The sequence below is a fragment of the Gavialis gangeticus genome, unplaced genomic scaffold (assembly GCF_001723915.1).
Source record: "Gavialis gangeticus isolate Ggan-Ray unplaced genomic scaffold, GavGan_comp1, whole genome shotgun sequence".
NCBI lineage: Eukaryota > Metazoa > Chordata > Crocodylia > Gavialidae > Gavialis > Gavialis gangeticus.
In genome coordinates, this window is record NW_017728994.1 from 13,069,819 (window position 1) to 13,091,797 (window position 21,979).

The 21,979-nt window shown below is 43.5% G+C and overlaps 1 protein-coding gene across 1 annotated transcript in view; it reads left to right on the forward strand.

Moving 5' to 3' along the window:
* Positions 1–21,979, forward strand: part of LOC109287328 (rap1 GTPase-GDP dissociation stimulator 1-like) — an 87,333-nt gene that overhangs the window by 39,465 nt on the left and 25,889 nt on the right. The window contains exons 2-7 of the mRNA XM_019502297.1: positions 2,071–2,181; positions 8,040–8,162; positions 8,316–8,441; positions 12,187–12,315; positions 14,787–14,912; positions 16,455–16,598. Coding sequence (XP_019357842.1) covers positions 2,071–2,181; positions 8,040–8,162; positions 8,316–8,441; positions 12,187–12,315; positions 14,787–14,912; positions 16,455–16,598 — 759 coding nt within the window. The remainder of the gene's footprint in view (positions 1–2,070; positions 2,182–8,039; positions 8,163–8,315; positions 8,442–12,186; positions 12,316–14,786; positions 14,913–16,454; positions 16,599–21,979) is intronic.

Below are 21,979 nucleotides of genomic sequence, written 5' to 3' on the forward strand. Positions count from 1 at the left end.
TGCTGTGGGTTTTTCTTCCAAAGGTGGAATACGTTGCATTTTTCAGTGTTGAAGGCCATCAGGTTTTTGTCCGCCCATTTTCTGAGCCTGTCAAGGTCATCCTGGATCACCACTGTGTCCTCGGGTGTGGACGCTTTACCCCAAAGTTTGGTGTCATCAGTGAACTTGGTCAGTCCACTTCTGACACCAATATCCACATCATTAATGAAGATGTGAAGATGTTGAAAAAAATAGGCCCAAGGACAGAGCCTTGGGGGGCTCCACTGGTCACGGTGCACCACGATGATTGACTTCCATCAACTACCACTCTCTGGGTCTGACCACGGAGCCAATTCCCCAGCCAGCAGACTGTGATGTAGCCGAGGCTGCAGTTGGCCAGTTTTTCTATGAGATGATCATGGGAAACCAGATCAAAAGCTTTTTTAAAATCAAAATATATGAAGTCAACCTCTTCTCCCTTGTCCAGGTGATAATGAAGGGAGATCCCAGTGTTAATAAAATCTGCTTCTGGAAAAAGCAAGGTAGTTCATGTGGTGGCAGCATGCACCGCCAAAAACTGGAGCCTGGCTGACTGGAGCCATGCTCCGGCTGCTGGCCAGGATCCACACACTGGATCACAGCTGCTGGAGCACCAGGATGTCCCAAGGATCCCAGGAGCCAGCCCAGGTACTGGCTCCAGCTTCCCCATAACCACCTGGGGCAAGTTGCCGTCTGCCACAGCATGCATGCGTGAACATTCCCAGGGGACAACTATGTGCTGCTGCTGTTTGTCCCGAGGGAAATGTATGTGCATCCTCATCTGATCACGCCCCTTGTGTACAGTCTCCTGTGGCTTCTTAACAGCCAGCTTCCCCTTGCAATGTCACTTTGGGTTTTTTATCAGTCGTCTCTGGACTTGTTCCACTCCCTCACCCCCACTCAGTCTCTGCTGTGTCCTTCCCAGCACCAGCCTTTCCCTTAGGCTCTTTCCAATCCTTTTCATAAGCTTTCACTAGTCCCAGTTTTCCTTCTGGCCCACCTGGTGTTAATCCAGTTTCTTTCCATTTTGGTCGTTCCTGCAGCCTGCTCATGGTGTCTACATCCAGGATCCAACCTCCTGCTGCAGGAACTGAACTCTGCTCCTCTCTGCCACTGAAATGCTTGTACCCTTTGCTGCCAGGTCCCTCTTTTCATATTCTGTATCCCAGTGGACACATCTACACAAGATGTTTACTGTGGAGCTGTCTAATTAGCTCTGCAGTAAAATGTCACCGTCTACACGTGGCACTATTGGGACAGAGCAAACTAATTAACTCCACTGTAGGTTAGTATTTGTAAACCCAAGTGCTATCCTATGGCAGAGTTTACTCCTCAGCACAGCACATGTAGATACTGATGTAGCTGGCTGGGGCATAAGGGTGATTCAGTGCGGGGGTTGCCTGTTGTCTAGCCCCACAATGAAACACAGGTTTGCTCCACTCAGCCCCTCCACCGTACTTTGAACTAGATCGGGGCAGCCCTGGGCCTGCAGGCTGACTACTTGGGCCGCCTGCCAGCTGAGGCTACTCTGACCCAGCTCAATGTGCTACAGTCCCAGGCGCACACTCAAACATGGTGCCTGGGAGCAATAAACTCCAGTGCAAACTGCACTGAAGCTTATTGATGCAAATGAATAGCACATGTAGATGCATCTACTCTGTGATACCCTTCTAAAAAGGCTTTTTTCTTTGTAATGGGGACCAGAGAAGGCTCTGCTGTAATGTGGCATAAGTTCTTTAGGAATTGGTGAGACTAGAGATCAGGCTTATTCATCGCATTCATAGATAAACAGGTCTAAATGAAGTTGACAAAAACAAATCCTCACAAATCAAAATGTGACACCTGCCTTTTGGACCAAATGAGTTATTCAGTGAAGGTGTTTATTAAATTGGAATATCTGGTCTTCCCATGATATGGAGGCCTAGAAATATGTCAATTTTAGCTGAAGATAAGCACCAGAGCAGCTCTGTTTTTTTTTTCTCCCCCATTCAGGCCCAGATTTACATCTGTGCATGAACACTGTTTCCCTTGATGTTTTCTTTTTTCAAACAGAGTCCCTAAAAAAACACCTGGAATGCCTCAAACTCTGTGGAGATGAAACTGAATCTCACAATCAAATCCTTGAAAGCCTGAATGGGGTTCTGCTGGCTCTTGCTGAAGACAGTTAAGTATCCAAACCATTTTCTGACTTCCCAAATCAAGGCAACGTTTCACTAACAGAAGGCTGAATTAACACAGCTCAGTCCTAAGGCAGGATAGAGGCAGTGGTTGCTAGATAGTCTGCCAGATGGTGCCAGATACTCTGTTGGATGGTGCATTCCGGTGCAAAACAAAAAAGTTACATAAACTTCCATTTTTGTGTGCTTGGTGGGCCAGATAAAATATCTGTAGGTTTCCCTCCCTTGGCCTAGAGCACCAAACAGTTCCTTGGAGAACAGGTTACATATTCTTTTGGATTACATAGTGATCATGATCCCTCTGGTCTTTGTTTTGCTCTTATTCTGCATTAAATTTAAATAAAATTGAACTGTGGTACTCCAGCAGATTGAGGGAGGCAGTATGAAAATACTATATGCCTCCTCAGTAATGGGGTGATAAATTCAATCCTAAAGATCTGCATGGAACAGATATCCTTCCTTTCTGATGCCAACCCACATTCACCAGTAGAAATCCAGCAGATGGGTTTCAGTGGGGTTCTGAAGGAGTTGAATGAACAGGTATTCCAGGCTTACTGCTGAGATAGATTATGGGAGGGGATGCTCCAGGTTTGAGCTTCCTAGTAGAGATTTCCTACCAGAGCCTGAAACTAAAAATCAGGCTAATTCCTTAAAATGAGGCTGCCTCACAGTTTTAGTAATAGCTATTCTGGAAGTTAGTACCTACATGAAGGTGATTAATGATGCTTTTAAAGTTCACATAACTCATAACTTTTTGACAGCACATGGGGTGGAATACAAACTAAACGCTTGAAAATACCACCAGCCCCTTCCAAAAGTTAGCAAACCATGATGTGCTTCTAATCTTTTTGCTTCTTGGTCAGCAGGAGCTGGAAGCTCTTCAGGGTGCTTTATCGACATTGACCTCTTAAGCCAATCAACTACTCAACTACAAGCATTAATGGGATTTACTTCCATTTCCATTTACTTCCAGGTTGTCATAGGATAAAAAAAAAGGGGGGGGGGGGGGGGGGGGAAGATGATGACAACTGAATGACCTTTAGAATAAATGAAAATGAAAGAGATGCCTAACACAGCAGAAATTGGGGCACCCTTAATTTCAAACTACTGTATTACTTCTAGGAAGAGTTAAGGGTAAAGTGATCGTATCTCTGTAAGTGGGTTGCTTAGCCTGATGGCTTTGGCAAGCAGGTTTGCTCCCAAAGGAACTCTTCAGCCACTACTCCCAAGCATGGTCTATAAAGTTCAAACATAGAGGCAAATAAGCAAACAAAAAACAAACCCTGATGTTCTGTCACAGGCACTTAGAGGGATACCCCCTGGGCTCTGGCCCTCAGCATCGCAGCCCAGCCCCTCAGTGTAGAGCTATTCTATTCACCTTCCAAACTGTTTCCTCACACCGTTTGCCCCTTTCCACTCTCCTATCTAGATTTTAAGCTCCCAGTGAGTCATTCCCTTATCTCTCCCACAGTTGCAGCTATACAACAAGGCTGTATGCCCCATCTTCAGGGGATAGACCACCCTATTATAATCTGCTAGTACAGACCTATAGAAATCAGCAATAGGCACCATGGGAAAAAAGAAAACAACCCCCCACCACAAAAAAGTCCTTGCATTTAAGCTGCTGCCATCCTCACTATTCCATGAAATAAAAATGTCAGCTCTGAATAAGTTCTGTGATCCAGAAATACAGAGGCAGATGGAGCTACGTCACAATTTAAAATGTAAGGGTATCCTCAGACTGATTATGAGCAGATGAATTTCATAATCACAAAAATCTGGAGTTGCAAAAAAGCCTCTAGATTCAATTTTATCCTTATTAAAAATACACCTGAATCCTAGCAGCTGGTTTTATTAGCAGCTAGCTGTAATCAAGTACTCAGCTAAGTTGTAGGTTGGAGATCAATTAAAATACTAGGATATAATTTGAGGTGTATGACTGAAAATTAAATGAAGCCTTTAATACTAAAACTGAAAAAAAAAACCAAATCTATGCTCTCCTTGTACTAATATAGGGAAGAAATTGTCTCCCCCAAATTTCTGATCCTTAAAATGATAGTATAGCAGTATTAAGTTTTATTTTAAGAAAACACACAATTTTTTATCATTTCACATGGGGTGGGCAACCTTAGATCTTTAAAAATGGTCATTGTTTTATTCCTGGAAAAACATTCAGCCTATAGTTTGTTCACTTTATCATTATTAATTGATCATAGTATGCAATTGGTCACAAGATGTTGTTTCTACTCCTTGTTTGGATGACTGAACTATTTAAACAGGCAAATAATACATAACAAGATTTTGGTAGGAATTTTCACATGAATATACTTGTGCTAAAATTCTTGAAACATCTTCAGGAATACATTATGCTCACCCAAACTCTTGAGCATATAACCCCAAAAAACTCACAACACAGCCAACTTGCTATTTTAATTTAAATAGCCAATAATTTTCCTATTCGACTGCTCTGCCAATACCATAACAATAATATTCTTACATCTCATCTGCATTCCTCTGTCCACTCCCTTTGCAGGCCCCTGCAAAAAGAGAAGATGATTATCCATGTGGTAAATAAACCTGGGCTTATAAAGATTAGTATGAGAGAAGAATTATAAAATCTTTCACATTTGAACCAACTTTTTAGCAGGAAACCAACTTTTCAGCCCTCTCACACATTTATCATAAAGGGATCAAATTTATACTCACTTGACCAGGGGCTTAAATATTAAAGCCGGTGACGGTGACAGCCATCTGTACCTCACAAACTAGATCTTGCTTTCCATTCACCAAATCATTGTCAGTCCATTAGTGTTATTCCCAGACAGACTGACAAATCAGGCAGCCCTATTTTTTGCCAGAGCATTTTTACCTTTTCCAAACATGTTTCCTACAACATCATCTAAACTAAAATCAAGTACCTTGAGGGCTGAGTGGGAGCCCTGACTTACAGCTAATTGCTTGTTAATTGCAGCTTCAGTTGTGCTTTATCAAGGTGGGATGTTTTACCTGTCAGCAGTCACTTGGCAGCAGTTCAGAACATGGAGATTTATCCAGTTGCTATAGCAATGTGGTCAGTGCTTGAAGGTTAGACATGTGCTTTATATAATATGCACATTCTTGACAGCTCTTGAAATTCATAGATTCATAGATTGTAAGGCCAGAAAGGACCTTGGAAGATCATCGGGCCTAGCACCTTGCACCAAACAGGGAAGATAAGTGGGGGGTCAGGTGACCTCAGCAAGGTGACTGTCCAGTCTCCTCTTGAAGATTTCCAGGGTAGGTGATTGCACCACCTCTGGAGGGAGCTTATTCCACAGTCTGGACACCCTGACTGTGAAGAAGTTTTTCCTAATGTTGAGCCTGAATCGATCTTCCAGGAGTTTGTGGCCATTACTCCTGGTTTTCCCCTCGGGTGCCCTGGTGAACAGTTGCTCACCAAGCCCTTGATGTACTTCCCTAGTGTAGCGGTAAGCTGCCACCAGGTCCCCTCTCAGCCTTGTTTTCCTCAGGCTGAAGAGTCCCAGATCCCTCAACCATTCTTTGTATGGCTTGCCGTATAAGACTCTGATCATATGGGTGTCTCTTCTTTGGACTCTCTCAAGCTTGTCCATGTCCTTGTTAAAGTGTGGTGCCCAGTGCTGAGCAGAGCAGAAGAATCACCTCCTGCTACAGGTGGTTTTGCTGGAGATGCATTGATTGATGCCTGCCAGAGTATTATTTGCCCTACTGGCTACGGCATTGCAGTAAAACCACTAATCATGTTTAAAACCATCAAAATGCTGTAAAACCACTAATCACAAATAAAACTACTAATCACATTTTCCAAACTTTATTCTACCACCTTATTTCATTAATTTAGATTCAGGCACTTGCAGAACTGTAAGAAGAAATATTTCAAGTGGCTTTCAGAAATGCTTTAGGCCTTTCCTCTTTACATCAGCCATGCTTCTTAAGGTACCCAGGCCGGATGACCTAACAGCTCTTATGCCTGTTCACTGACATCCAAGAATGTTATACCAAAGGGAACTTTACTGCAAGCCATATGTTCTGCCTGCTCACAAGTAAAACTTGCAGACCCATGCTTATACTCAGGGCTGTCCCTAGGGTATGGTGAATCGAGGCGAGTGCCCACAGCCCCTCCTGCCTGGAGCTGGTGGCTTAGCCCTGCACTGTGGAAGAAGCAAGGAGACCCCCCCACACACACAAACCTTTGCAGGGGTACCACGACCCTGTGCAGTGTTAAGCATGCCATGCACAGGCTGATTTGCCCCAGGCCCCACTCCCCGCTAGGGTCAGTGCTGCTTATACTTATAAAATCTGTGAGAGATTTTTGGAAGACTTTCCTGCATAGAAAAGGCATTGTTCAATCACATCACATTTGTTATTTTCTATAGATTGGAGCTTTAGGACAAAAAAAAAAAATAGAAGATAGCCGATTTAAAGATTCAAGTATATTGGGAAAATTGCACTGGGAAGACTCCAATCTAAAAGTATTAGCTTAACTTTTAGTGAGTGATTAGGTACTGAAAGTTTTACCCAAAGACTGATTAAAATGTAGTCATTACTATTACATTATGATTTGTATATTAGCAAGAGTTCAACCTCCTGTTATAAATCTTTTTTTTAATTCCTAAGAAAAAATCTTTAGTTCTGTTCAAAATGCTATACGTGCTATAATAGTTAGAAAATATTATTGGCCACTTTTAACCAAAATTTTACACTTAACGCAGGCTATTATTTATTGAGGTTCATTAGAAGGAGTTGCACTTTTAAAAAATGCACGTATAAAATTCAGATTTGTTTCTCAGCAAATCAACAGGTATATCATTCAAAAACTTTAAAGCAAATAGAAACATCTGTTGGACACAAAAGAGGTTAATCATATAATCATAATGACTAGTGGAATACTGTATTAATATCCCTGTAGTTGCTGTACTAATTACACTTGGGTTGTCTAACAAGATTTTGTTCAGTCTTTGAATGGAACTGTTATACGATAACAGCCTCTTTGCTGTGAATTTGAACAAAGCAAAACATAGCTTGGTGGTCAAGACATGAAGACTGTTGGGTTTTGGGTGACTGGTTGCTTTGCTGCTCTCTGATCTATATGGAATGCTGGAATTGATCCAGGATTGATCAAGAAAATAGGTTTAGTGTTTGCAGGATGAATGTGTGTGTGATTGGCCATGAAGAAAAGCAACCAGTCACTGTAGGAAAAATAGTCTTTATAATGAGTTTAGTCCTTTCTTTGCTGTCAAAGGTTTAGCTTCCTACAGCCAGCAAAGTACAAAAAAAGCATCAGCCAAAGATTAAAACAGAAACACACATTTCTTGAATTCAAATTCCCTGATCAAAAGCTTTACTCCAAGCTCCCCACACATTCTGCCCTAGCTGACACCAATCTGTGTTTGTTTCACCATCTTCCAAGATACTCAGAAGCCTGATGCCAATTAAGTACAATGAGACAGCAGAAATTTCTTTGAGGGAGGTTATTGCAACTCCTAACTACTAGGGCCACTCTAGGGCTACCTAATGATTTTGACCAAGTCTTAACCTTTGACTTGCCGGGAATTTTCAGGATTTGTTCCTCACAGATGGAAGTGTTTCCCTTTTGGCTCTTACACCTGGCCCCAGTTTAGTAAGGCACTTAAGACACTGCTTGACCTAAGCAAATGAATACTCCTATTTAGATGTTTGCTTGGTTAGGCAGATTTGTTACTCCATTACTGATTCAGGATCTTGGATTCCAACCCTGGCTAGACCTCCACAGAAACTTTTAAAATGAGTGCAGGAAATAAAGCAAATTCAAATTCATTGCTATTATTGCTAACCCTATCATTGTAGTGCACAGATGTTCCAGCCTGCTCAGAGACAGTGGGATTTTCCCAGCTTTGGCTAGAATTCTGGAACGCAATCCAAGATGCGCAGTGAAGGCAGCCCAAGTACTCGCTGAAATAGCTAAAAATGGTACGTAGTCCATACTGTATAATTTACAAGTAATGTTACTGCTTGTATGTTTCTATTCTATTGATCTGTCTTACAGACACTAATTATGGGCCCTGAAAATTATAATAGTTTTATTTTAACAAGCTCATAATCCCCATTCCTCTGTGTTTGCAGAGGAAATGAAGAAGCTATGTATCGAAGCAGATTTGGTTTTAATCTTGGTACCTCAGCTGAAAAGCACAGATGAAGAGATGTTGCTTCATACTGGAAGAGCCATTGGCCGCATCTGTTATGAAAAAAGTAAGAGTTATTCATTAAACACTAAAGGAATTCTATGCTTCCTGGCTAATGTTACAATTTTTGTTCCTCCACCTTTCTATTTAGATTGAGCCAAAAGTGCTTTACATACAGTGCTTTGTAGTAAACTAGATTTAACAGTTTCATCTTCATTTATTTCTGCAATTTGCATATGTTAGAGTTATCAGGCTAAAAGTACCTCTAACACCTCATCTCTCCAAGCACACCTTGCCTAGGTCTCAGACTTCAGAGTAACCCCTCTTTCTTGGAAACTCAATTCCCCACTCTCTCAGATCTGATGGTGGATAGTAGTGCACTCATGTCTCAGTAGGAATCCCTTTAGCAGGTCTGGATTCAGTCCAGACTTTGAAATTGCATTCCCTCAATGACAGTGACAGGAGTAATTAATAACAAAAGAGTTTCTATTGCTTATTCAGAAGGAAAAGTGTTTGTGTTAAAACACAATAAAGAACACTACACATATGTCTGATTCTTCCCTAAGGATCACTCCCTTAATCTAGAAGACCTGTTCCCTTGAGTCTTCTCCACAAGTCTGTCTCCATTCCTTCAGATAGACTTTGGTATCTTTCTCTCTCTTGCTCTTTCTTTTTTAATCGTCAGTTCTCAGCATGGCAAAACAAGGTTTTTGCCAGCCGGTCATAGGCAAAAAGACAGATCTTTAAAGCAAACAGATTATTTCCCTGGTTCTTCTAGTGTATACCTAGGTATTGTTGTCTGGAAAGTCATTGCATTGTCTTCCAACCATTCCAAAAAATACAAGCGTTATAATAAATACTCCAGTACATACACACATAAATTCAGTTATAAAAAAAATAAACCTCTCTTTACTGACTAGATCACATGAAGTGCTCATACTATTACTGCATGTCAATAGCCCTAGATTAATACATAGCTAGGTAAGGTATTAAGGGGATGAATTGTGTAGGAATAGCCATTGTTTTTTTCCTCCCAGTACCTTATACACCATAGTATTTGCCAAAAGGAGAAAATAATTAAAGCAGGGGTGATTTTAGCAATGATGAGCCAAACTAGTAAAGCTCCACCAAACATGGGCTGCTACCTGTGACCCAGCTGCCACAACTGCTTTCCCTGCTCCTTCCCCAGCTACCTCCACTTTTGCCTGCCTCCAAAAGCCGCTAATTTTCCCCGCAGCTACCAAATTGCCATCAATATCTGAGCTTTGTTGGCCAGATAAAACCACTTGGTGGGCCAAATCCAGTTAGCAGGCCATAGGTAAAAGCAACCCCTGGCTTAAAATGTAGATTCACTTTATTATAAATACAGTGGGTTGATGCCAACCACCAGCTAAATTTTCTTTGGTGCCTGCCACTTTTAGAGCAGCAAACAGGCAGGAGCCAGGTGCCTGATGAGGGCAACCATTTTGGCCCAGGGATATAAGCTGGGCTGCAGTTTGCTGCAGGAAGGAAGGAGGAACCATCAGGCTGAGAGGCTACTCCAGCCAGAGTCAGCAGGACAGGGACTATGGGGAGGAGGTGACCCCTTGTCCTGGGTAAGATGTAAAACTGCACCCTGCTGGGGAAGGGTGGTCTGGTGGGGCTCCTAGTGGTGTGGGAGCCTCCAGGAAACACCCAGCCAGTTACCTCCCCAGTGAAAGGTGGGTCTGGGTGCCTTAATAACCCTAGCCCCACATCGCTAGTGGTGCTCTAGCGAGCAGAGGGAGCCCAGGGCTTGGTTAAAGAGCCCTGAGACAGAACTCAGGCTGGAGGAGGGACTTGGGGACCCAGGCAGCAGAGGAAAGCCTGGGCATGTGAGTCAGTCCCTGTGTGAGAGGGGTGACGAACAGAGCAGCCCATGTGTGGGCAAGTGAGGAGACCGAGTGGGGGCATAGTGCTCCGGTGAGGGGCTAGGAGTAAAATAGGCCTACAGTCATACAGTGCTCAGTCAACACTTGGGTGAGTGTAGCAGGAGATACCCAACAGACTGCACCGGGGCTGACTGAGACAAGGAGAGCTAAGCCCAAAGCTCATGCTGGGCAGCATGTGTGTGGCTCCTGAGAGAGGGCAGTATGAAAGAGGCTGGGTGAGAGCCAGTGGAGTGAGTGGGACCCCGGTGAAGGAGGGGTTCTAGAAAAGAGCTAGAACTGCGTGCCTGGTTTGCTATGGCCAGAGGCCAGGGCAGTAACATCTGCAAGTTATGGCAGACGAGTGATGCGGGTGGTTACCCTAGGAGCAGGGCGGCCAGAAAAGACCTGATGAGGAGGCTACCCTGTTACATATAGCTTATATTAATAGCGTGTTTTATTCAACTGTCCTAAACAACCCTAACTAAATTGCAACTCATATCTATATTACAGTCATGTCTGGAAATCCTTGCTGTGCTAAGCGTCGTACATACCTATAGAACCCAAACAAGTTACAGTCCAAACAGAAGGGACAAAGGGTAGGAAGGGAAACCAAGGCAAACTACTTAAGTTCATGCAGGAAATCAATGTCAGCAAATGCAGGTCTCCTTTCTTCTAGTCTAGTGCCTTTTATGTAGAATTATAGTGTCACTCATAGGGCACTGACAGACATCTAGCTCCCTGCTCTACCTCATGGCGTTTCACAGAAAATGCCATGAGTTGGAGCAACTCCCTTCCCCCCCGTGACCCAAAAGTCATTTGCTGTTTGGTTGGGGGGGGGGGGAAATCAAGCTCCACGTTGGATCCAATTCAGCTGAGGAGCTGCCTGCCTGCATGCTCTCCCCCAGGGCCCACCACCCCAAATCAGCTCTATTGCGGTCTGGGAACAGGGAAGGGAAGCGAGATGAGGGAGGACCAGCACACTGTGAGCTGGGATTTGCTCAGAGTAGTGCAGGAGCCTATGTTTTTTCTGAAGCCTTTACTCTCATGTAGGTATCTTAAAAACATAACCATGGTTATTTCAGAACACAAAAAGCCAAGTTGCTGCTGCAGCAGCACAAAGCCCACATAAAGAGTGGGTGTACCTGGAACCAGGTTGGAACCAGATTGCAGCACACTGGTCCACTAATTCTTAACCCTGCTTTGTAGGAGAAGTTATCTGCACGAGGCATACATCCGTCACAGCAGGTCAACTACATTGACTAACTTTAGGGACTGAACCAAGATTCTACCTGTTGCCTACCTCTTTCATTCTTTCTCCATTTATTTGCACTGGGACAAGTAACGGTTCAGAGGAGTTTCTTCATGTTAACTAACCACAATATGTGGAAGGAAGTAGAGCCTTATTTTCCTTTTCTGTAGGGCTTTCGACCATCCAATCATAATATGGTAAGCATTCAATTTAACATCACCCTCTCTAAGAACACAGAAACCCTACATCTTCTCTCAGTCTTCAGTGTATCTTCTCCTCTGCTAGGCTATTGTATCATCTCTGCAACACATGCTAAATGCAATTACAAGTGCTTTATCAGGTCTATAATGGCCAAATTACTGAGCTTGCAAACCTATTATGATGATTGTGATGTAGAGTTTAAGCATGTAACTCTCTTCTTGTAGTGAGCCAACAGTACTCCTGACTCCAGAACCTCTGTCTGACACACTAAATGAAATTTGCAAGACAAAAATCCTACCAGTTTGGAAAGCTTAAAGCAGTTGAAATCCACCCAGACTCTATTGCAGCAAGTTCTGTCTTCATACTTTCTTTAGGATTGCCTCCTCTGAATCATTGTAATTACTATGATAGTTCAAAGTTTCATCTGAGATTAATTTCTTCTTTCCTTTAATTCTTATGCTTGTTACTTCCAGGAGACCTTCAGGAAGAGCTGGTGAAATTAGGAGTGATCACATCACTGGTCCGTATATTAACTGAATACCCAGAGAATGAGGCACTTACTCGTGTTGACCTGTTGGCCTTATGCAATCTTGCAGATCTAGGTGAGCAGGAGAACACTCCTAAACTTGCAATGGTACTATGTTCTTATCTCAGAGCAAATTGTCATGAGCTGTTGTCATTTGCCTGTTCTAAAGAAGTGTTACCGCAGTAGGTGTGGTTTCACTAGGCAAATACTTTACCACTGGAAAAGTGACTGCAATTCTTTGTAGCAGTTGCTAGTCTTCTACACAAAAAGCATTCAAATTCAATACATGTCCCAGCCTCTTTCAAGAAACAATAAATGGGACACATCTCAGCTGGTGTAAATTTATGTAGCTCCACTGACTTCAATTACAGGGTATATAATACTACTTTTTATTTAGAATGTACTACTATTTCATTTAATTAGATATTGCATTATTTCATTTTGTTAAGTGTCTCTACAGGACAGGGGATAATAGAAGACTCTGATGCACGTTGTCTCTAACATTGATCCTTTTATCTGCCATAATAGAATGGCTCAGTTCTCTTCTCAGATATACCATTTTTCAATGAGTGTAGCTCTATTGACTTCAATTGGCTTTATTCCTGCTGTATACTGATATTGGTGAGAAAAGGATACAACTTGATATCTTTTTAATTTATCTTGGTATAGAAAGTTCCTCATACCTATAATCAGTTTAATTATCACTCTCAGTACTGCCAGCTCTCATAGCATTATTGTGCATCTCATGCTATGAGTTGGTGTTAGGAAAAAAAATAGCTAACGTGTTTGACAACTTCAGCATCTATGTAGAAAAAATAATTTCTAGTCTTATTCATTTCTGAAGAAATCTAAAAGACTCATAAAACAGAAGACAAATAAAACTCAAGGAACTGAATATACTATAATGTAATATATTGTTCTCATTTAAAAAGAAAAAAAAATCAGAAATGTTAAGCCATGATTTGTCAGAAGCAGCTGAGTCTTGACACGTGAATGCTTTCTGTACACATTGCTTTATTGCTAAAAACCCTCATCTACCTAGCCATGTGCTGTATCACATGACATTCTTCTATATATTGTATAATCCAAGAAGGGAAAGTTCTTGAAAGACTGAATACATAATTCTTACGAGAGCACCTCTGTAACAGGTGAGGTGCCTGAGGTTTCTGTGATGTCCCCAACTGGCTGTTTCAGTCCTGACTGGCTTTTGTCCTCACCTCCCAGGATCCCCACTCTAGTTCCTTGCCTGCCGTGTCTGTTGTAAAGCTGCCCTCAGAGGCTGGTGAGCCTGGCGTGCGCCCTCTGTCTCTCAGCCCTCGCTCTCTTAGGTCCTTCTTGTCTTACGGGCTAAATCCATGGCCTCCTTCCACCCCTACAGCCACACCTATGCCTCACAGATGTTATACAGTTCTGTCCACAGTAGAGGCCTAAGCCTTCTTGACTGTCCCTTCCTTTCTTCTGGCTACAGACTTTCAGTCCTTGTCTACTGATTTGGGCCCAGCTCTCTCACTCTGGGTCCCTAGCCTCTGTGTGTCTTGCTCTGGGCCCCCTGGGCTCAGCTGCTTGCCTCTCTAGCCCTTAGCCCTCTGATCCTTGACTTTGGCTAGGCTGCCTAATGCCACATGCCCTACCAATCACCCCTCCATGGCCTCCAGACCACCTCCACAGCCAGAACCAGCTGGTCCTCTAAAGCCTAATTAACCACATAAACGCCCCTGTTTTACAACAAAGAAATCTACCCAGCTCTGAGTTATTGCCTCACTGCAGGGCCATCAGCTCCCTTTAATTTCCTCTGGGCAGTTCCAGGGAACAATTTGGGTGCCTGTTAGTCCATCCACTGGAGGCATCTCCCTCAGAAGTTCCTTACCCTTTAGCTTGCAGGGCCAAACTGTCTGATGCTGTTCAGGCCGTGGGTTTATATGCCTGGAAGCCATGCCTCCTTTTGCTCACATACCTTCTCCAGCCTTGCACAGGGTTTTCTCTGTCAATCAAAGGTCCACCTGCCCTCCTGCATCTGTGGCCCTGCACAGCCATCTGAGCCTGCTGCATCTCCTCCAAGCTCCCTGCCACAATTCCCTCCCCTCCCCTCCCCTTCACCCAAGTAACAGGGTCTGGGTCCTCTGTTAGAACCTCCTTCAGAGGTTTCTCTGATGTTCATGTTGAGATCCTTTCTTTTGGGTATAAAATATTCTGCAGTGGCAAACTGGAGGATGTTTTCATACTACCTACTTGCTAAATTCATCCCTGATATAAACCCATTAAATGAATTAAGCTAAGAAATAAACTTGACTGTTATTACCATAAAACTGCAGATTCAGAAGATTTGCCTGAAACTGTGACAGACATTAAAAGAAAAATAAAACAGTTTGCGGTGGGAGATCATGGTTGGGCTCCATATCATTGTGGTCAGAAATTAATTGTACAGAAACAATATAGCAAGGCAGCTAGAATCAAAGCAGCATCTATTCACTTAAGACTAATGAGAGATTTTAATTGCATCATATTTAATCAAGTACATATAAAACCATGACACTGTCTTCTACCCAGATTCTGCTAAGGAAGCTTTAAGCAAGACAAATGTTGCTGAACTTCTGGTGAAACAGCTGAGAAGAGCAGAGAAACATGAAAGACTTGAACTCATCATTGAGGTCCTACAAGCACTAGTGCAGAATGGTAAGGTCTTTTTATATGGAATAATGGTATTCCAATTAAAGTGATCCTGTGTTTTTCACTGGAATTTCAATACTGAATACAGAGATGCAAACCCTTTCTGGGTGAAATCCTGGTTCCTGATTTAAATCAATTGTAAAATTCCAAGCATCAGGATTTTACCCCATGTATTTGAAAAGGGAAATTGAGAACAGCAGACAAGTGGTGGGGGAAGAACATAAGCTTGATAAAAATGGATGGTGAAGAAATAGTGTCAAAAGAGATCCTTTGCATAATACATGCAGCCTACTTACTGTATGGAAATGCAAAATAAACTATCATCTCAGAAAGGTTATAATCTTTTGTGCTCTCCATACTCACGATTGAAGATGGGCAGTAGAGTAACTAGGGGCACCTGTAAACAAGTGTGAAGGCTGCTCCAAAATACAGTAATTGCCACACTGATGCATCTTGTGATAGGGGTGCTTTATCTAATGAGCTTTAGTTCAAGCATCCCCCACTGCCATTTTGAAGCATGGGAATGCTGATACATAGATACTGTGGCACTTTAATTACAGCAGCTCTCAGAGCCACTCTAATTAAAGCACTACCTGCCCTAGGCATCAAGTTTGAGAGCGTACCAGGATCCCACCTACTGGAAGCTTTTGCCACAGGTAGGGAAGCTCTGTTGCCTCTGCCCAGCCACAAGAGCTGGGTAGAGCAGCCCCACGCCAAATTATGCATCTGGGGATGGGGGGGCAAGTGGGGTAAGCAGAATGGTGGTCTCGTCCTTGACCCAGGTGTTCTGTTCTGTGAGTGCCCTGTACCACCTTTTCACAGGAAGACCCAGCAAATCATTTGGAGAATACCTGAAACAGGACGGTTTTTCATTCCAACTTTCAAAACATTTTTAAAAGCTTGTTTGACACCTGTTGTTATATTTGGAAGAACTTATTACATGTTTCCCAGGAACCAAATCTAGCAAGAGGCATGTCTAAATATGGTGACCTGTGTTTGGAGTAAGCACAGTCTAGTTCCAAACTAACATAAAAAAATTCTCTCTCAAAATAGCTGTTAACTGTACCAGGAAAAAAATTTCCCACAGAATAACAGGGCCATAACACTGCTGAACTGGAAGCTGGTGACACCAGCACAAACCTGTGAAAAAGGACATTATATCTTAGAGTATTTCACACTTCTTAAAAAAAAAATAAATGCCATTCTGAGAGCATCCCATGACTGGATTTTGAAAGTAAGGCTACTCGCCTACTCGCTGCACCTAACAAAGAGTATTGAGATGGCAAATACAGTTTTTTAAAATATGAAACATTATAAACATCAACCCAAAAAATTCTCCACTGACTAAAAAGATGTCATAATGGTCTTTGTTACTACTGTTTCTTGTATTTTCCAGTATCCACATACCTATTATTAACCACGGTCCTTTAAACTATTGCCTATGAAAAGATTCTGTCTTAAATTCAAGGATTTAACCTTTTTACTTTACCATTTTTGCAATGATTCATTAAAAAGCTGTTAATATGCATGTTATCCTCACCTCTGCAGATGCTCTGAAAATGCAGTTGGTAGAGACAGGTGTACATGAAGCACTGTCAGAGATCCTGCTGAGGCTCCAAGGCAGTTTGCGAGCTGAAGATACACTCATTGTGAAGGCTGCATCAGATCTCATTGTCTCTCTGCTCCTTGGAGGTAAGAGAGCCCAGATGCTTGCAACAGCAGCAGCAAGTCCCATTAGCAGAGGGGATTGCCATCTGCTTCTGAGCTTTTATCTCTTTGTGATGCATCTGCAGCCTGTTTCAAGATAGCTAGAGAGAATTATTCTCACAAGACATCATGTTTCTTCTATTATAGTAGAATTGTAGTACTCTTGTTCCTTTGTTTTTTTTCTCAGTGTATCCGCATTTTGCCTCAGGCACCTAATGCCACTCTGATGGCTCCTGGACAGAGACTGGAAGTGCAATACTATAGCTTTAAGCTACCACCTTAATTGTGGATGTGTACATCAGCCTAAACTTGGGTTTTTTCCAGCTTTGACAGAATTAGAATTTGAAACAATTATTCCTCAGGAAATTCTGACTTTCTGTAGAAAAATTTTTGTGCAGATTTGAGATACATGGAGGAACAGAAAATGTTCTTCACTTTTGAAACCCAGAAATGTTTGTACATGATCAACATCTTAATTGAATGGAACAGCCACCTGCTGCCATCTTTGGGAGCAGCCTGGGAAACACCTTAGAGTCAGGGTAATCTCCCACAACAGCATGAGAAGCCTGGAAACTTGAAAGTATGACTCTGCCAGTTCTGCATGGATGCAAAACTGGCCAGTACCACGCAATAGGGAGATGTCACCTTTTTGGCCATTTAACATGCACACTGAACAGCCATTTAAACACTGGCTTAAAAGAAGTGGTGTCTCTCCCAGCAGCAGAAAACCAATGGCTGCTGCTTCTGTACCACAAGCCACCACTGCTGGGTCAGAAGACAGTGGACAGAAGGGTGAGACTCCCATCTACATCCATTCCAGTATTCCACACCTCACCACCCCACCATTAGGCAGTGGCCAGGGCATGTGCCCCACTTGCCCATCTATTGCTACTCAGAGCTAGAGTAGTCCACCTATTCTTCAGGGCTCCTGGGAAGTTCTGCTCCTAAACACGCCCTGCTCATCCGCTCCTGCTCTATATGTGCCAGTCCTAGAAATTAGGCCATGATGCTCCCTGCTGCTGCTCTCAAAATCTGCATGCTTGAAAGTGGTGGCAGGGGCTCACCCTTAGATTAAGTTCATTAAATTCATTAAATTTCAAGGATTGGTGCCACATGGAATGGGAAAGGGCAGGAAGGGTGTGCTTGAGACCAGTTTTCCCAGGAGCAAACACCATGGAAGAGGTACAGACATACTTGAGAGGCCTAGGTCACAGCCTCCAACCAATGGCCTCTCAGATGTTCCAGGCTTGTCACAGTGCTACACAGCAGGACCTTGAAAGCTCTGAGATTGCCCATTCTGAGCCTGTCTCCAAGGCAGGAATGCCCTGGAGCCAGAGACCCTGGAAGTTTGGATCACCAAGAAACCCAAAGGCAGTCTGGCAAGAACTAAGGTAGGAGTTTCCATGTATCCTGTTGGATATAAATTCTTAGCCTACAGTAATTACACCTGGGATCCTGTGGCCTAGGCAATAACATATTTAGTCATCTTCCCGAACAAGAAAAACTTGGATGCTGGATCAGACTGGTTTTGGGATTTGTTTCTAATGTGACATTGACTGAGCCCCAACTGGTATAATTCTGTGCATCTCTACTTTCTGATCCATGGTATAAAGTGAAGGACTGAGAACGTAAGAAAGTGTGGAGGGTAGATGGACCCTGTACAGAGCTCTGCAGATACAGCTCTGTCCATTTGGTCTGAGCACTTTGTCTGCATATTTTTCACGGAGATAAAAAAGGACCTGTCAAATGCCTTGGAATAAGTAAACTGCCTTCTCTAACGTACCAAGCCAGGAACTTGGCATTCTCAGTTTTCAATGTACAAAAGCACATACCCAACGCATTTGACTCATACCCATATTTCTTCTCCATTCATTAATCAGAACTGTAGCCAGTGTTTCAACCACTTAGATTACTGACTGAGAGAAACAAGAATAAGGCTATAGGCAGACATAACAATTGTATTAATATTAAATTATGTTGATATGGGTTGTAGTGATACTGCTGGAACTTTCATCCTGTTTCATTCATGGTCCAAGTTACACTGAGATCCCAGGGTCAATCAAGAAAACCTGTGCAAAAAACAAAATGAAAAGCAGGGCGGTGCACGTGGGGACAGTATATGCTGCCCAAAACTGGAGCCTGGCTGGCTCATGCCATACTCTGGCTGCCAGCCAGGCTTCTGAGTGGCAGGATCGCCGCTGCTACAGCCCCAGAATGGCCCCAGACCCCAAGGTAAAGCTGTTGGGGCCAGCCCAGCACTGGCCCCAGCCTCCCTTCCCCAACCTGGGGTAACCTGCCATGCGCCAGAGGGCATGTGGCGCAGGCATTCCTTGGGAACAAGTAGCAGCAGCACAAGGTGTGCTCCTTGCCCTGGGAGAAACAGATGACCACACTCATGTAGAGGTGGCCATATAGCCAACTTGTATCACTACAGGATTTTTCCAAGGTAACACTTGTATCATAATGGCTGATGCTATTTTATGATACAATACTATCATAATACCTGAAGCTCCTCCTATCTGTTTAAAGTGGTTAAAAGATATATTTTTCTATACTCTTAAGTGTACTAAAAGCCATGTTTTCTGTAAGAAGAACACTGCCTTCCAAGGCTGGATAGGTTTGCTATCTTATCTTTCATTTCCCCAGTCATTGTACTGAAACCAAAAGAGAAGGAAAGACCAGAGTCCAACAGTTGTTCTCAAAAACAGAGAATGTAAAATGCAATAGAAACATCAGATTGCTGTCAAGGCTGTAATTTGATTCTGGTAGACTTGTGTTTGTGGTGATTTAATAGTATTTAGGGCTACATGAATTTAAGGATAGCTGCACAGAATCATGCACTTAATTGCATGCTTTCCAAAAATCCCAACATATTTTACAGTTTATATTGTTAAAATTATAAGCAGTGACAAATGTCTCTAAGTTAATCATGATACAGAATTTAAATTTCTCCAATTAAAAGCAGGTTTCCCTGAACTAGAGAATATAATTAAAGTAATCTAAGATTTCCATTTTTTTAAGATTATACTTAACCTTGTCATACTCCAGTAGATAACAGACAGACAAAGTTATGGAGTGGATATATTGCCGTACCCTCAGTCCCCACATGAAAAAGTCTTCTGAGGTATTCTACACACAGATTGCATGTATGTGTGCAGAAATCTGCTATAACCTAGATATAAGAATGTGACCACAATATTACTTGGCATTCCATTCTACAAGGTGCTAACTTCATTAGGAGTTTAGGGCATTCAGCAGTTTCAAGAACTACGATTTTCACAGTACTGAGGCCTGTATAGAACAAACAGCTTTATTTCTCCAAAACTTTAAGTACAGTTTCTATTATTCATGCCGCTTTTGATGTAACCCTCCGATAAACTAACATAAGACTGTCTATCCTTATTTTAGGAAGAGAATGGTCCTTTTGAGGCATTACTGCAGAAAATAGCTAGGGGCATTGTAGGAAATCTTGCATTAACACTGCTTTCCTACATTGAGTGAGGATTACTGTTAGACATCTTGAACCATCCATCTGATGGCCACCACTTAAATATCAAACAAGTTCACAAAATCACAGCTGTCTGGCAGCCTATTGCAGGCACAACCTGAACATGGAAGGCTTAGGGTTCAGGGGTTAAAGTAACAAGCCTGGAAAGTCCAGGAGTCAAAGGGATCAAAGTTTAAATGCAGGCCATGCTAGGCAGAGGTTCAGGCAGAAGGAGAGACATCAAGGAGCAAACTGAGGTACAGAGAGATAGACTAGGGAACAGGGAAGCAAGGAGCAGGAGCCAACCTAGGTCACCCAGGCCCCCTCTATACATTACAGGTATCGTGCGATTAACTGGTTAATTGTGCAATTAGATTAAGACCAGCTACGTATGCAAAGTACATATCACATGATAAAAAGCTCCAATCAGTTATAAAGTTAGATCTTTAAAATATGTACTGACTTCTAGTTGGTTGCTATTGAGCTTTAACTTGCATGTGTAGTGGTAGGGTGGCCATGACAGAGGATAGTCCAGTGTCCTCTGTTGATATGAAACTGGACAGCTTTATGTCCTCTATTTTCCTCTTGAAGAGAAAAATAGAAGACATAAAGGCATCGGGGTTTCATATCAATAGAGGACAGAGTAGCAGAATGACGGCCACACTAGTAGCAGGGCTATCTGGGCCAGGAACTAGGAATCAGGAACCATGACTAAAAGCATGGAATCAGGAGCTAACCAGAAGGGGAACCTGTCTTATCAGGAGCACAAGCAAACACTTTGCTGGAGTCAGCTGGGTCTTGTCTGTCTGCCTGCCAGCCAACCAAGCTCTGGATGCTCTGTGTAGGAAGTATCAACATACTACTAACTTTTGAAACTTTCAACTCTATAAACAGCAGATCAAATGAACAAATAGAAAAAAGGAGCTTATATGTATTTTCTTGGCCTTGCCTTCATTTATTGTACTACAGATCAATCCATGCAGAAGCTGTTTGCTAATGGATATGGCATTATCTACCACAGGGGTCGGCAACCCCTAGCACATGTCCTGAGTGTGGCACATGAGCCCATTTTGCTTGGCACACCACGACCAGGCCTGGCTCCAGGAAGCTGCTGCCAGCGACAGAGCCCGGGCTGCTCCAAGCAGGGCTTGCAGTGTCCCAGCTGCTTGCTGCGAGCAGCACAGGCTCCCAGCTGGCAGCAGCTCCCCAGAGCCAGGGTGGCTGCAGCCGGGAGGCTCCAAACAGCTATGCTAGCCTCTGGCACCAGCTCCCCACCAGCGTGAGTAGGCGCACCTCAGAGTGGGGCCTGTAGTAGCACAGCCCCAGTCTCTCCCCTGCTCCCCACACGGAGGTGATGAACCCGGTGCAGCTGTTTGTAGCCAACCCGGGCTCTACAAACAGCTGTGCCGGGCTCATCACCATCTTGCGGGGAGTGGGGGAGAAACTGGGGCTGTGCTGCCTCAGGCCCTGGCCGCTCCAGGCTGCACTGGTGCTGGAGCCCAGCATAGATGTTTGGAGCCTCCCGGCTGCAGCTGCCCCAGCTCTGGGGAGCTGCTGCCAGCCAGGATCCCATGCTGCTCCCAGCAGGCAGCTGCAAGCCCTGCTCGGAGCAGCCCAGGCTCCAGCAGCTACCCAGAGCTGGGGTAGTGCTGGGAGGCAAGGGGCAGCAGGGCTGGGGGGAAGGGGCAGTAGGACTGGGGGATAGGGGCTTTGGGTGAGAGGCAAGGGGCAGCAGGGTTGGGGGCAGAGGCTTTGGGTGGGGGACAAGGGACACAAGCAGGGGCATCCTGCCATGTATCTCTTGTCCTCATTTTGTTTTTCTGCCATGCCAGCACTCTGGCACCTTCCAAGGTAGGCATTATGGTGTTTTTCGGCACTC